Source organism: Salvelinus namaycush, chromosome 36, assembly GCF_016432855.1.
Source record: "Salvelinus namaycush isolate Seneca chromosome 36, SaNama_1.0, whole genome shotgun sequence".
NCBI lineage: Eukaryota > Metazoa > Chordata > Actinopteri > Salmoniformes > Salmonidae > Salvelinus > Salvelinus namaycush.
The window spans coordinates 4368285-4384952 of NC_052342.1; the positions used below are offsets into that span (position 1 = coordinate 4368285).

Sequence of the window (16668 nt, forward strand, 5' to 3'; positions counted from 1 at the left end):
GGAGGGAAGGATGCTTTTTCAAAGCATTTGAGCGGGGCCTTATGAGTGATATGTAGATTGTGTTTGTACAGCAGACCTGCGTATTTGATTATTTGCTATTTAAATACGTATTACCGGCATATAAGTATTTTCAAATAACGTTTCCCGAATTTTATTTGAAAGTATTTTCTAATAATTTCCTATATATAGCCTGCTATTTAAAACTACAGTTGTGGCCAAAAGTTTTGAGAATGACACAAACATTAATCTCCACAAAGTTTGCTGCTTCAGTGTCTTTAGATATTTTTGGCAAATGTTACTATGGAATACTGAAGTATAATTACAAGCATTTCATAAGTGTCAAAGGCTTTTATTGACAATTACATGAAGTTGATGCAAAGAGTCAATATTTGCAGTGATGACCCTTCTTTTTCAAGACCTCTGCAATCCGCCCTGGTATGCTGTCAATTAACTTCTGGGCCACATCCTGACTGATGGCAGCCCATTCTTGCATAATCAATGCTTGGAGTTTGTCAGAATTTGTGGGTTTTTGTTTATCCACCCGCCTCTTGAGGATTGACCACAAGTTCTCAATGGGATTAAGGTCTGGGGAGTTTCCTGGCCATGGACCCAAAATATCGATGTTGTGTTCCCCGAGCCACTTAGTTATCACTTTTGCCTTATGGCAAGGTGCTCCATCACACTGAAAAAGGCATTGCTCGTCACCACTGTTCCTGGATGGTTGGGAGAAGTTGCTCTCATAGGATGTGTTGGTACCATTCTTTATTCATGGCTGTGTTCTTAGGAAAAATTGTGAGTGAGCCCACTCCCTTGGCTGAGAAGCAACCCCACACATGAATGGTCTCAGGATGCTTTACTGTTGGCATGACACAGGACTGATGGTAGCGCTCACCTTGTCTTCTCCGGACAAGCTTTTTCCGGATGCCCCAAACAATCGGAAAGGGGATTCATCAGAGAAAATGACTTTACCCCAGTCCTCAGCAATCCAATCCCTGTACCTTTTGCAGAATATTAGTCTGTCCCTGATGTTTTTCCTGGAGAGAAGTGGCTTCTTTGCTGCCCTTCTTGACACCAGGCCATCCTCCAAAAGTCTTCGCCTCGCTGTGCGTGCAGATGCACTCACACCTGCCTGCTGCCATTCCTGAGCAAGCTCTGTACTGGTGGTGCCCCGATCCCACAGCTGAATCAACTTTAGGAGACGGTCCTGGCATTTGCTGTACTTTCTTGGGCGCCCTGAAGCCTTCTTCACAACAATTGAACCGCTCTCCTTGACATTCTTGATGATCCGATAAATGGTTGATTTAGGTGCAATCTTACTGGCAGCAATATCCTTGCCTGTGAAGCCCTCTTTGTGCAAAGCAATGATGACGGCACGTGTTCCCTTGCAGGTAACCATGGTTGACCGAGGAAGAACAATGATTCCAAGCACCACCCTCCTTTTGAGTTCGAATAACAGACTGGAAGCTTCAATCAGCATGACAGAGTGATCTCCAGCCTTGTCCTCGTCAACACTCACACCTGTGTTAACGAGAGAATCACTGACATGATTTTTTTGGGGGGATTCAGTTCATTTGCATGGCAAAGAGGGACTTAATTGCAATTCATCTGATCACTCTTCATAACATTCTGGAGTATATGCAAATTGCCATCATACAAACTGAGGCAACAGACTTTGTGAAAATTAATAATTTGTGTCATTCTCAAAACTTTTGGCCACGACTGTACACTGAACAGAAATGTTGGTTCCATTTTTCATGAGCTAAAATTAAAAAATCCCAGAAATGTTTCACATGCTCAAGAAGATTATGTCTCTCAAATTTTGTGCACAAATTTGTTTACGTCCCTGTTCGTGAGAATTTCTCCTTTGCAAAGACAATCCATCCATCTGACAGGTATGGCATATCAATTAGCATGATCATTACACAACACAATGCCACAGATGTCTCAAGTTTTGAGGGAGCGTGCAATTGGCATGCTGACTGCAGGAATGTCCACCAGAGCTGATGCCAGAGAATTTAATGTTCATTTCTCTACCATAAGCTGTCTCCAACATCGTTTTAGAGAATTTGGCAGTATGTCCAACCGGCCTCACAACCGCAGACCACGTGTAACCACGCCAGCCCAGGACCTCCACATCCGGCTTCTTCACCTTTGGGATCGTCTGAGTGGGGGTGCTGAGGAGTATTTCTGTCTGTAATAAAGCACTTTTGTGGGGAGAAAATAATTCTGATTGGCTGGGCCTGCCTCCCCCCTGGCTGCCAAGTGGGTGGGCCTATGCCCTCCCAGGCCCCATTTGGGCCTAATTTATTTATATCAGTTGACTAAATTCCTTATATGAACTGTAACTCGGTAAAATCTTTGAAATTGTTGCGTTTATATTTGTGTGGAATATATTTTCAAATACTTATTTCTAAACGCACTATTTCAAATTCCAAACAGACCTGGGTTCAAATACATGGGAGTATTTCAATATGTATATTTGATAATACACTTGTCTGTGTATTTGATTACTTTCAAATAAATGCCAATACTTTCCAAGTGTATTTCCAAATTACGTTCCAATATACATGTGTTTCCAAAGAAATGTCTTCGAAAGTCATTTAAATACTCTAAATAGTATTTGAACCCAGGTCTGGTTCGTAAAGTGTAGTGTGTGTGTGTGCGTCCGCCTGTGTGTTGTGTGTGACTCACGATCTGCGTTCTTCAGGGACTGCTTCTTTTTGGAGGGCTTGGAGATGACTTTGATTCTCTTGCTGAGGAAGACGCCGATGTCTGTGCTGTTGCCGTAAAACATCTTGACGGACAGCATGAAGTGCTTTCTCTTGTCGGAGTCTGATATGTACAAGGTTTTGGCTGTGCAATAGTTCTGAGGGGGAGGGATGGAGAGGGAGTAGAAAGATGGGCTTATTTAGGAATGGCAGGTACCGGTTAGTATTTGCTTTGGGGTGTGTGTGTGTGTGTGTGTGTGTGTGTGTGTGTGTGTGTGTGTGTGTGTGTGTGTGTGTGTGTGTGTGTGTGTGTGTGTGTGTGTGTGTGTGTGTGTGATTAAGCAACGGTTGTCAGATAGTGTGAGGCACTGTTTTGAGCGTGTGTCTATATGAGTGTGTGTGTGACAGAGATATTATTTTGTATTATTCTGAAATAATTATAGACAGGAGGTGAGAAAGAGTAATAGTGTCCTGTTTGTGAGCATGTGAACGAGAGAGGGGGGGGGGGGGGGGGTGAAGGGTTGAGGGGAAGAAAGTGAGAGAGTAAAAGTGAAGGAAAGACGTGTGTGGGTACCCTACCTTTCCCTCTAGGTTGAGTTGCTGCATCTCTTGGTCAGAGTTTCCTATCCCTATGAAGGCACAGGGCTGAGACTCCTGCTCCGAGCAGCCGTCTCTCTCCATTTGCTCCTTCTTTTTCTTCCAGCCAGAGCCCATCAGGTACACACACGGGGGAGGACAGAAGAACCTGCACACACACAATGACATCAGTATAATTGAACTACACACCACTGCCCAGGATTCACATACACACACCAAATTATTAATATGATGACTTCACGCACACATAACGGAATAGAACAGCCTAGACATTCTTTTTATGTTAAACTTTCTGCCACGAGATGGCGCTGTGGTATCAAAATACAGTGGCAGTCATTGCACTGGGAATGAAGTGTCAGTGGATTTCTTTGCGTGACAGACAACTTGGCAAAACATGTACTTAAATCCTGTAAAACTTTGTTTCATTTAAGGGGGGGGGGGGGGGGGGGGGGGGAATGAAATGTTATTACAATAACCCACTTGGCGAGCTGTAATCTGACAAGAACTTGCATTTTAGCCAGTACCTCAGCCTATCAGCAATAAATTCACCTATTTTTTTTTTAAGAAATCCCCCACACTTAGTTTAGATGACTCTTCAACCAAACCAAAGTGCTTTATTTGTAGGAGCTGGTGAGGAAAAGAGGAAAGTCGGTCAGCCTATGTTGCTCTCGATATGACGATGTGTGTCTAGTCTGATGAGGAGGTGAGTGACACATAACACGAGTCTGTCTGTGTGAGAGTGATGTCTACTTTCACCTCCTACAATAGAGAAGAGATAAAAGAGATATAGCTTTCTGAGGAAAACCCCTGTGAATACAAGCACGCACGCAAATACACACACGCAAGTCCTTCATGCTCAGAGCTCCTTATCAACACACACACACTGTAAACACACACACACACACACACGTATTGGACAGGTCTTCCTTATACAGAGGGACACACACACACACACACCCAGCGAGCTGACCCAAACATACGTTGGTCTGTTGAGAATCAAACCCTAACTCACAAGTGTGTGTGTGTGACTATATGATTGTGTAACAGTGATTCTCCATGCAACACCAGCATACACTTCCCATGTTAGAAGTTGGACCTGTTCCAGTGAGTGAACCACAGGGACTAAACACAGACTAAACAGATGCATTAGAGTAGAGTTAAACTGTAGAGAGACTAAGTAAATGACTCCAATAGATGAGGGGAATGGGGCCTGTGTAAAATGTGCTGTATATTAGGCTTTGTGACTGATTATGAAAACTGGAATGACTGGAGGTCTGATGTATCCCTGGGTGCATTGCTACAACAAGTCAGACCCCAAAATGGGCCTCTCTCACATCTCGACCCCGGGGCCCCAGTCAGTGTAACTTTAACCAGAGTGGAGCACGGAGAGTGGAGGAATTCCTCTATTTAACACACACACACACACACACCTGCTCCTCCTCTCTCGTGCTCCAAACCTCAGAGGTGTCACAGTGTTGGCTGAGAGCTCCTGATTTACTAAGAGATAGTCCTGGTGTAATGGCAGCCAGGGTTCAAACCCTTTCAGTCTGTCTAACTCCCTATATCTATTTATTTACTTCACCCAGGATGACCATATTAAAGTACAGCTGAATTACTCTCTACACACACACACACACTCCACCATTCTAACCCAACCTACAACGACTAGGCAACATCTTACCCACTTCTCCAAATTCATTACCCTTTACTTACCTCAGTGTGCTCCCCAACCCATTAACCCTACATGTCTGGGGGCATGAATGTGCCCTACCTGCCTAACCTTACCATCCCCTTGCCATCTACACTTTAACCTCCTATTCCCTATGCCCTACACCCCTAAGCCCTGTGTCTCTATGGCCTTCACCTGAATGTGCCCTGCAGAGAACTTAACTGCTCACTTCCCCGTCTGACCCGCGGTGGGAAATGGAAAGCCGGAGAGGCCAAAACACCAACGTCACACAGACACATTGGAATGTGGCTTTGCCTTTTAGTCCATACTATTAACCCACAAATTAAATTGAAACCGGGAACTCTTCAACATGCCTTCCTAGGTATGGAATGTGTGAGGTATGTGGGAAATCGGGGGAGTATGGAAAGCGGTGTGTAGGCTAAGTGGTGGTCGGTTACCTTTTTTCATTGCCATAAGATTTCTGTGCAACTTTTGCATGCAGGATCAGGACAGTTTGGTCTCCTCGCTCCTTCAGGTAATTCCGCATCGCTTCCCTGAGAGGAGAAGCGAGAGACAGAGAGGGGAGGGAGGGAGAGAAAGAGAGGGGAGGGAGGGAGAGAAAGAGAGGGGAGGGAGGGAGAGAAAGAAAGAGAGGGATGGAGAGAGAGAAGGAGAGAGGAGAGAGAGAGAGGTTTGTTATTCATCCATTCACATAAAAATGTATAGATGACAGAAGCGACAAAGATGAAATAGACGAGACTAAAAAACTGGAACATATGAGAACTTGGGGTCACTAAAACTAACACCTGAAACATAGAGAGGTAGGAACATGAGATGAGGAAGAAAAGCATACAAGTTCCACTTTGATTAGCCAATTCTCTGGTGTGCTGAAGGATATGTTGCTTACACACACACACACACACACACACACACACACACACACACACACACACACACACACACACACACACACACACACACACACACACACACACACACAGTTTGGGCAAAAAGCTATGTTCTCTCCAGCTGGGCTGAGTTGGGGGCGGGAGGGGGGAGGCACAGAGGGATAGTGCTTAATGAGGGGGAAGGAGAGGAGAGGGAAAAAGAAAAAAACACTAAAGCCCTGAGCTCACCACCAAAGAATCCACATCTTGTGTCAAAATGTTGCAAGGTCCGTGCTCCAATTACTTTTGTCAACCAAGCAAAAACACTCTCACGCCGGCCCCCCACACACACAAAAAAAGAACAAGTTCAACATTTTGGGAATGTTAAGTCCTTACGTTAACCCCGCAATCGCAATAATCCACCCCCTGTGTGTGAGAGCTTGCTCAACATAGTGGCAACATTTTGTGACAAGAGTGTGTGTGTGTGTGTGTGTGTGTGTGTGTGTGTGTGTGTGTACTAGCTGAGAAGCACACAGCTAAAGAACGGCCCCATTTGCACAGATGTCAGTGACACCTGACATGCCCGGGTGCTCCGTGGGCCCAGGGACACAGAGAGGGAGACAGACACACACACACACATCGCCTTCTACATTCTGCTCTACTCTGCCACACGCATGGGTTGGACAGGCCTTCACATTTAACATTTTTGGACATTTAGAAGACTCTTATCCAGAGCAACTTACAGTTAGTGCATTCATCTAAAGATAGCTAGGTGGTACAACCACATATCACAGTAAGTACATTCTTCCCCAATAAAGTCAGTGCTAGTAAGGAGGGAAGAAAGTCCACCGCGAGTATTAAATTGCCCTGCCCCTTAATCCTGGTTGGTGTCAACAATCATCTGCAAGTTATGAGCAGTCAGCAGTTCACACACCAAGTAGGCTGCTGGGAAATCAGGCAGCACTTAAAGTAGATGACCCTCGCTAACAAAAAAAGACAGTACTAGACCACAACAGATTAGGACAAAAAATATACTTATCACTACTGGAGATATCAGGAGTCCTCTAGCTACAGAATGAAGCCTTTGTTGTGGAAAGCAAAGGGCCCCATTGAGACACGAGAGAGGGAGGGAGTGAAGGAGGGAGGGAGCGAGAGAGCGAGGGAGGGGGGGGGGTGGAACCACAGGTTACTGCACTTCACAAACCCATAGTGGAAAGGGCTAGGCCAGAGAGAGAGAGGGATAGAAAGGAGAGAAAGAGGTTCAGAGAGAGAACATAGTCCAAACCAAAGCCAAGTCTAAATCCAGCAGCATTTAATTCAAATTATTTTCCTTTCTTTTAATGAGTTCAAAATGGATACCACTCAGCAGCGCCTATAATCATCTGATGCTATGGTGATCCCCTTCACTGATATTTCTACACTGGGCATTGGGCGTGCCCTCACACACACACACACACTTCCTGACCCCTGGCCCACCCTGGAGCCCACAGCCCTGACTGATTACAGAGGAACACGCTTGCTCAGCGCCCCCACATGATGATGTCATGCTTACAGTAGGGATGTAACGATTCACTGATACGCATCGGTCCCTGTTGAGGATGCGAACGCGTCGGTCCGCGGGACCCCAAACCAATCCAAATGTAGCACGCGCGATCGGTTATTAAAATCGATTTTAAAACATTACGAATCACCGGTTCACTCAAATGTTTTGCACATATTACTTTCAATCTACCTTCCCGAAAAGACTTATATATTTTGTGACAACTGACGCGTCCTCTCCTTCAGCGTAGAATTAAGCACGTAACCGTTTCACGGATCAACAAGTCATTTTGCATGCTTAACAACCCAGGCGATATCAGCAGCCTAGTCAAACAGCGCACCGTGCGTTGCTTCGCACGCTGACCGCCGAGATGTAGGCCGTGTTCGGCCTCAGCATTAAAATGTTTGTAAAATGGCTGGCCATTATTAGATTTAATTTGTTTATTACCGGAATAAAGTAGCCTAAGCAACTGCCTGAGACAGGACTCATCTGGCTATACCCATCTGCTGATCAGGGCTTAGGCTACACATGAGATGATATTTTGATTGTTCGGGTTCACAATCAGCACTAGTTTTGCTCTAAACAATTAGTGTATATGGTCATTTTAAGATATAAAGGGAAAAGTTGATCAATTCATGAGGACAACAATCACTTTCTACCCACACTGCACTTCGAAGCAGAGGAAAATAAAACTTCCAAACGGTCTAAATTAGGGATGCACCGATATGACATTTTTGGCCGATACCGGTATCCGGTATTTTCCTTGCCAAAAAACCCGATACCTATATGAAACATTTTAGCGGCCTTTTAATCATTCTAGTAAAGTTAAATAGTTGAAACACACACACACCAAAAAGTTATTTTGTTGGCATATATGTATGTCCCCATTACCAGTAAAACAGTAAAGTAAAATGAAAACCTATTTCTTTCACTTACATGCTGCGCTGTTTCGTTGTTCATTTGTTCAGTCATTTCATTCTCAACCAGGATTTCATCATACATGTCAAGGAGTGAAGTTTCAGCAGTCTGTCCGTGGCCTCTTAATCAGTGCGCACTGTCACTGTGTCCGTTTCCATCTTGTCCAGCTGTGTCAAACATTTCACATAAACCCTGTTTCTTGTCTGCATCAAAGCAGCGGTCGTTGTACCTAGCATCGAGCATGGTGGCGACACAGTACAGAGGCTTAGAGAGAATGCCACCGAATCACTTGTTCGGAGCCTCTAGCAGAGTACTTTTGCAAGTTTTAACCCCACGGTCTGTGTCGGCAGTTTTGTTGAGCAGGCGTTTCAATGCCATGACACAGGGTATCACTTCTGCTGCAGACGCAGTTGATGAGCGTATTTCTCGAGTATGTTGTTCGAATGGAGCTAGGAGTGTGTTCATGTGTCCAAGTTTCAAAACATGTTCTCAAATGCCATTGAAATGGCAGCAGCGGTATGAGAACCAGCACATTCTTGAGCATGCAATACGTCTTTCCTCGGTACCAAATTCTCGAAGACCCACTGTGCTGTCAGACTTTTAGCATGCTCATGGGGCCGACACTGCTGGTCCAAATGTCAGTTGTGAAGCTAATAGCAGTGATGCCCATAGCAAGTAGCTCATGGATGTGCGTTTCAACAATACTGTGTAACTCCGGTAGGGCAACATCTGAAAAATAGCGCTTACTTGGTGTGTACCGGGGCTCGAGGTGCTCGACCAGTCGGCGAAAGCCAACATCATCCACGACAGAGAACAGTTGATTGCCAAAGGCAATGAATTCCATTACCTTGGCATTAATGGATTTTGCCTTTGAGTTGTCTCGCTGAAATGTTCTTACTCTTTCAAATGACTGCTCGACATGAACTTGTTGGAAGTGTGAGCTTACTTTCTCTGCTTTTGTTCTAAGTAGTCGCTGAATGTCTGGGGGTGATGCACTTTCAAATTAGTAATTAGTTGAGGTATTGAAAGATTTCACTCCCCCTCTTTCGGGAAATAATAGCAGCACAAACATTTCATATGGCCTTTTTGTTATCTTCCTTTGGAACTTCAAAATAGACCCACACAGCAGACATTGTGGGCTAGGTTAGGAATGCTGTGTTGCACGTGTAGCGCAGTATTTTCCGTGGCGTCATTATGTCATCTACCTACGCTATATAGGTATGCACGTCAGCTTTGACATCAGTTTTGCACATCGGCGTTAAACTAGACATCGGGCCGATGACGATGTTGGCATTTTTAGCCAATATCGGCCGATTCCCATATGCTTACCGATATATCGTGCATCCCTAGTCTAAACCATTTGATTTTGAGATGGGGATAGAATCCAAAGCGGTGCTATATATATATTCACTGGCTATGTCATAGCAATTTTTTAAAGATAAATATTGATACATTACTAGCTCAAACACATTGAATCTGCTAAAAGTACAAACAAATTAGTGGGTGATGGCGATTACAAATCAAATGTGGGGGGTAGCACAAAAAGCAAACATTGCCCCTCTTATCTGATAGTGGGGTGGTAGATACCAGTTTCCCTTATGGCTTAGGACAGATGCCTACATACACCACCCACTCAAGTCAGCTCAGACAAATCCTGCTCAGAGAGGGCCAGCTCATGAGCATACTTAAAATGTAGAGGTCAGTTTCACACTTCTCCACCGTATGGTTCCGGCTAGGATATGTGGAGGGTAGGCTGATCCTGGATCTGTGCCTAAGCGACAAATTCTAGGAGAATAGAGGTATAAAGACTTGAGCCGCCATATCGGTGAAGCCGGTTTTGTTGTTTGTTTTGCTCGTTGGTCGGATGTGTTTGTACCTAGTACCTTGACTTGCCGGGGCAAGGAGGAACTGAATGTTCCAGGTTTCACCTTTAAGATTTGACTTTTGAGGAAGTGTGTGGGTTAAATTTGAATTTTCATGAGGTGTGTGGGTCATGGAGTATGTTGTTGCCACCTCACCAATATGGCTGCTGCCCTGTGGAACTCATGTGACCCAGAGAGAGAGAGAAAGAAAGAGAGAGGGAAGAAAAAGGAAAAGATAGAGAGATTTCTGCAGCATGTATGCTGACAGAAAACCACCAACACATCCCTGCATCCAAACGTTAAAAAACAGGCTATTTTCTAACACACACAGAGACAGAGAGAGAAAGAGAGAGAGAGACAGACAGACAGAGAGAGACATAGAGACAGAGACAGAGAGACAGTGAGAGAGAGACAGAGAGAGAGAGAAAGTTAAAGCAAGAAAAAGCCCAGGGTTATTCCAAAAACAGATCTTCACAGAGAGATCCTTATTCATTTCGAAGTCTGTTTGCTTGGGAGTAGCATTGGTCAAAAACCAATGAACTGTTTGAATGCATTTCAATCCTGGTTACAAATGGCTGGTCCTATAGATAGAAAGCTGTCCCATGTTTAAAAATGTTCTTGGTTCAGAAGTGGTCCACGTTCGCAGTAGCCGTCCTGGATGAGGAGTGATGGTTGAGATGTGGTTGCCGTAGTAGAGAGTTCAGTACTCTGTGTGTGGGGTAGGCCATGAGGGGGGGGGGGGGGCACCATTCATCTCTCACACTCCTGAAGGGGGCCAGACGGCACAGGGCCAAGTTCACCCAGCGTTCACACACACAATGTTCACCCACTCTCTCACACACACACACAACTTTCAGTATATTTCCCTGCTCCCCCTTTATTGGAGAACTGTTGAGTAGTTAATTACCCATCAGCCTCTCTGTCTGTCTGGGCCATGTTTCCTGAGAAGAGCAGCTAACAGTTGTAAGGAGAAATGAGAGTATCCCGAATACAGAGTGGCCACACTGGCCAGGGTACAGCTCCCACTAAACTTCCTATACACACGCACAAGGTCACACACACAAACACGCTATTAAAAAAAACTGTGTGATGGACACACACACAGAGGAAGAACGAGAGGGGTGGGGGGACTACATGACCCGAGTCATCTGATTTGAGAGAGGAAGTGACAGATATGTGCTTTTCACCACCACCGCTCCCCAGTGACACACAGTACACACAGGCTACTCTATAAAACAAACGCAAAAACACACGCGCGACGAGAGATGGCCAAGACACGCAGCACAACAACACACAAACAAAAGAGACATGCGACAAGACGTGAGGCACGCAACCACACTAGATAGCACGTCAAAAGGAGAACTGAATAGGAGAATACTGGACAGCAAAACTAGACACGCAATGAAAACAAGGCATGGTGTTTAAACCATCCAACAGTCACACACTCATCAAGCAACAGTAAGGAGATATATGACAGGAAAAGCAACAAGCAATAGGATATTACTTTGTGTACCACTGATGGAGAGAGAGAGAGGGAGCTATACAGATAACACAAAGTGCAAAGTGGGGGTCAGTAATGGTGTGTGCGTGTGTGTGTGCTAGGTTAAGCCGGGCTACAGCTGCAGCAGGGCAAAGCAGAGCAGACAGGCATCTGTCCAGTACATCTGTCACAGCGTCTCACCCAGACCCCCTGTGGACCTGCAGCTAGGGGAGGGAGCCACGCTCACACACACACACACACACACACACACACACACACACACACACACACACACACACACACACACACACACACACACACACACACACACACACACACACACACACACACACACACACACACACAGCTCAATTTAGAGTATTAGACCCCCATTAGTGCGCACCCCTTTGGATCACAAAGGGGACATTACGCGCGTTCTCAACACTATGTGCTGAGAATAGGCTGTTACAGAATTTTAATTCCCCCCCCCCGATGTGAACTTCATTTGTGATGATGTCAGGCACAATCGAGTCAATGAAAACCACAACAATAAATAAATGTTTTGAAGTCCCCCGAGCAGGCTAGGTGAAAAATCTGTTGATGTGCCCTTGATCAAGGCACTAAACCCCAATTTCCCCTGGAAAAGAGTGTCTGCTAAATGACTAAAATGTCAAATAAGATGGATTCATATCATACAGCATATATCACAGCTTCTGATTTTCAGAATGAGCCTAACTGTCTAGGACATTTCCCCCGGAACATAAGAGACCGGGTCTCTTCTCCAAAGCGACTAAACAGGCAGCTTTTCCAGCTGTGTACTGCCTTGTATTTTCCACCTGAACAGCTGGACAGCCTGGCTGACAGTGGGGCCCTAAAGGACCCAAAACGTAGCTCGTGGAGGACCCGGGCTTTTAGCTGTCCCCGTCACTGCCAGACTAAAATCAACAGGGCCACACTCTGGGGTAACTGCAACACAACCTTGGCCACACACACTCACACACACACACTCTGAAATAACCAGTGTCTTTCTGCGTGTTCCCAATCGTCAGTGACGAGCGTTTCGTGCACGTCATTTTTATCTGGGCACTCATAAGGCCTGGACAAATGGAGAGGCCAATGAAATCCAGGGGACTGGCAGCACATGAATGGAGAGTGAAAGAGATCAAAAAAGGTAGAGGCCGGGGCCCTCTCCAATATGACGCTTGTGTGTTCCAGTGAAACCTCATTTCACTGGAACATTTCACTTGGAGCGGCACGCGTAAACACGCACACATTAAAAAAAAAACACTCACGTGCTCTTCAGGGAGCTCCGAATGGCTCAGCAATAGAGACAGTCAGGAATGGGAAGGTGCACACACACACACACCTCCTTAAAACCATGGGCTGGAGAGGGCAGTCATGGTCAGGCAATCCTCCACTCTCTCTGCAGGCTGGCTGACCAACAGAGCAAAAGGACCATTGGACTGCTGTGACCGCAGTATCCTGTCCTCAACCCTTTATTTTATTTTCATACACACTAACTAGCCTGACCGCTACAGACGTCCAAGAGAGGGATGGAAAACAGCTCACTTGAACAACATCCCATCCCTAATCATAACCATGCATGACAAGCCCTGTTGATCCGTGAGCAGTCTATGCAGTCAATAAAACAATTACACTGAAGTGTGTCTGATATCTTCTTTTAAACACGACATTTTTCATTCAAGACGTGTTACTTTTATCTCAGTGAAGAAATGATAAGCTTAGATGGTTCTCATTACTATTATGATAGTTAGTATCATAGGGGCAATTCCACAGCAACAGCATTACGCTGAGACTCAGATTTTTTACTTTAAAATGTATGCCAAAACAAATACCATTTGTTTTTCAAAAATCAACTCTATGCAAAAGTACTACGATGAACAATTTACACTGAAAATTTCACAAATACACATTTACTGGAAGAACTGTGAAGATACAACGTTTTGGAAACAGAATTAGAGTCAAATATATTTTTCAGAAATGATGCGACCACGTTTTACAAAAAATGTGGGTGTCAAATTCGGTGTCAGCTATGACATGACACCTTGAATTTGAAAAAAAAATCTATTTTGGTTATTGTATTGAACCAACATAATTACATCATGGGCACCTGATATGTCATTGTCTTCATGGTGATGCATCCTCAGAGCAAGTAGGACCGGAAGCTCAAGTCACTTGTCCCGTCCCGTCCCGCCCCCCCCCCATAGAGAATCAGACCAACATTTTGGCTATACTCTGCCTATTAGCTTCTTTGCATATTCAAGCCTGTCTTGAAACACAAGTTCTCCTGGGGGATGGTTGGCCACCCTTAGTAGACTTTAAAATAGTGCAACATTACAATCAAATACTTTGTCTTTATAAAAAATAATTCCATAATTCAATGAATCAGGGATCAAATGGCTAAAGTAGGCTACTTCAAAGGAAGATAACTAACAACATGTTTATCTATAACCTTGTAAGGCTAAAATATTCAAGATTCAGGGGAGATTTATTGACAGCATGTGAGTTATTTATCAATTAGACTAATCTAATAATATATTTTTTTTTACGTTGTCAGAATTACATGACCATTGAATTGAGGGGCATCCCAGCTCTCCAACATTGTCAGATGTATTTCTCAACTCCCAAATTTGAGCACTTTGAGAAGCGGTTCTACAACAGGAGTATGTGTTATTGGTTTCATGCGTGTCGGGCATTTGCGGTTATGAGTGCCGCTGAAACAGTTAACTAGCCAGGCTACACGATATGTTTTGAATTGGTTACTGCCTTCAGAAAATATTCAGAGCCTTTGCGTTTTCATACATTTTGTTGTATTACAGCTAGTGATGCACCGATATGACATTTTTGGCCGATATCGATATCCGATAGTTTCCTTGCCAAAAAAAATGATACCGATATTTGACATTTTAGCTGCCTTTTAACCTGTACTGCTCTGGCGTTCCGCCAGCGGAACTCCTCCCACATTCCACTGAAAAGGCAGAGCGCGAAATTCAAAATATATTTTTTAGAAATATTTAACTTTCACACATTAACAAGTCCAATACAGCAAATGAAAGGTACACATCTTGTGAATCCAGCCAACATGTCCGATTCGACAGATATATGAAATATATTCGACAGATATATGAAATAGCATCATAAAATGGGTCCTACTTTTGCTGATCTTCCATCAGAATGTTGTACAAGGTGTCCTTTGTCAAGAACAATCGTTGTTTGGATTTAGAACGTCCTTTTTCCCTCTTGAATTAGCAAGCGCACTAGCCAAGTGGCGCGAAGCTCTCCTTTCTGAACAAAGGCACACAACACAACACGCCTAACGTCCCGAATAAATTTCAAAAATCTAATAAAACTATATTGAAAAAACATACTTTACGATGATATTGTCACATGTATCAAATAAAATCAAAGCCGGAGATAGTAGTCGCCTATAACGAAAGCTTTTCAGAAGGCAATTCCAGGTCCAACCTCGCGCCTTCCTGAAAACAGGAAATGGGTGACACGTCATTCCAAGAGGATTCACTCCACTTCAGACCAAGATAAACACTCCATTTCTTCTCTCACAGCCTCTTGACATCCAGGGGAAGGTGTATGACGTGCATGTATACTAATACGTATCATTCCCATTTATAGGCAGGACCTAGAAGAGAGCATCGATTTCAGATTTTCCACTTCCTGGTCAGGAAGTTTGTGCCAAATGAGTTCTGTTTTACTCACAGATATAATTCAAACGGTTTTAGAAACTAGAGAGTGTTTTCTATCCAATAGTAATAATAATATGCATATTGTACGAGCAAGAATTGAGTACGAGGCCGTTTAAATTGGGCACGTTTTTCCCCCAAAGTGAAAACAGCGCCCTCTGTCCTCAACAGGTTTTAAGTATTCTAGTGCAGTTAAATAGTTAACACACACACGCACGGAGGCAGCAGTCTAAGGCACCGCATTTCAGTGCAAGAGGCGTCACTACAGTCCCTGGTTCGAATCCAGGCTGTATCACATCCTGCAATGGGTGGCGCACAATTGGCCCAGCGTCGTCCGGGGTAGGCCGTCGTTGTAAATAAGAATTTGTTCTTAACTGACTTGCCTAGTTAAATAAAGGTTACACACACACACAAAAGTTATTTTGTTGGCATTTACGTATGTCCCCATTACCAGTAAAACATATTCAAAACCTATTTCTTTCACTTGTTGTGCTGTTTCGTTGTTCACTCGTTTCATTCTCTATGAAATGCCGTTTGGGTCTTTGCATGTCAAAAAAGATACACGTCAAATAACACAATTTGCCGTGTCAAATAAACTTGTTGACCAATCAGGACCTGAATATGACTGCACGTCACATAATAATTTAACACGTACATACATTTTTTACGTAGTTATTACACATTGATTACACTATCACTCGTATTTCATATGTCACAACGATTCATCGATACGTATGCTATGATGCCGGTAAAGTTGTCATGCGCACCTACAGTGCTGGTCTTAAAAAAAAAGAAGCTGGTTAGCTCATAGATGCAAACAATGTTCTTCCCCAAAAACATAGCAAAACGACATAATCTGTTTCAGTAGCTATAGTTAGCTAGCGAACTACAGTGGGGAGAACAAGTATTTGATACACTGCCGATTTTGCAGGTTTTCCTACTTACAAAGCATGTAGAGGTCTGTAATTTTTATCATAGGTACACTTCAACTGTGAGAGACGGAATCTAAAACAAAAATCCAGAAAATCACATTGTATGATTTTTAAGTAATTCATTTGCAGTTTATTGCATGACATTGTTAAGTTGACAAATTTGTTGAAATCACACCGGATGTATTATACTTTAGAATTGCATTGGGGGCATACTTAATTCACTGTACAGCCTTACCTATGGATTGTGGATCAATGACATGGAGTATCAGTCTTTCTCAGTGACACCCAGAGAACATTAGCATTGTAGCTCTTATCGCGGGACTGAAACAACTGTGAATTGAGCCACATTTATTGTC

General features: G+C 44.0%; 1 protein-coding gene across 1 annotated transcript in view; it reads right to left on the reverse strand.

Moving 5' to 3' along the window:
• Nucleotides 1-16668, reverse strand: part of LOC120030152 (recombining binding protein suppressor of hairless-like) — a 95213-nt gene that overhangs the window by 11544 nt on the left and 67001 nt on the right. Inside the window, exons 3-5 of the mRNA XM_038975481.1 lie at nt 5433-5528; nt 3288-3453; nt 2692-2866 (exon numbers count right to left, since the gene is read on the reverse strand). Of these exons, the coding sequence (XP_038831409.1) occupies nt 2692-2866; nt 3288-3453; nt 5433-5528 (437 nt within the window). The remainder of the gene's footprint in view (nt 1-2691; nt 2867-3287; nt 3454-5432; nt 5529-16668) is intronic.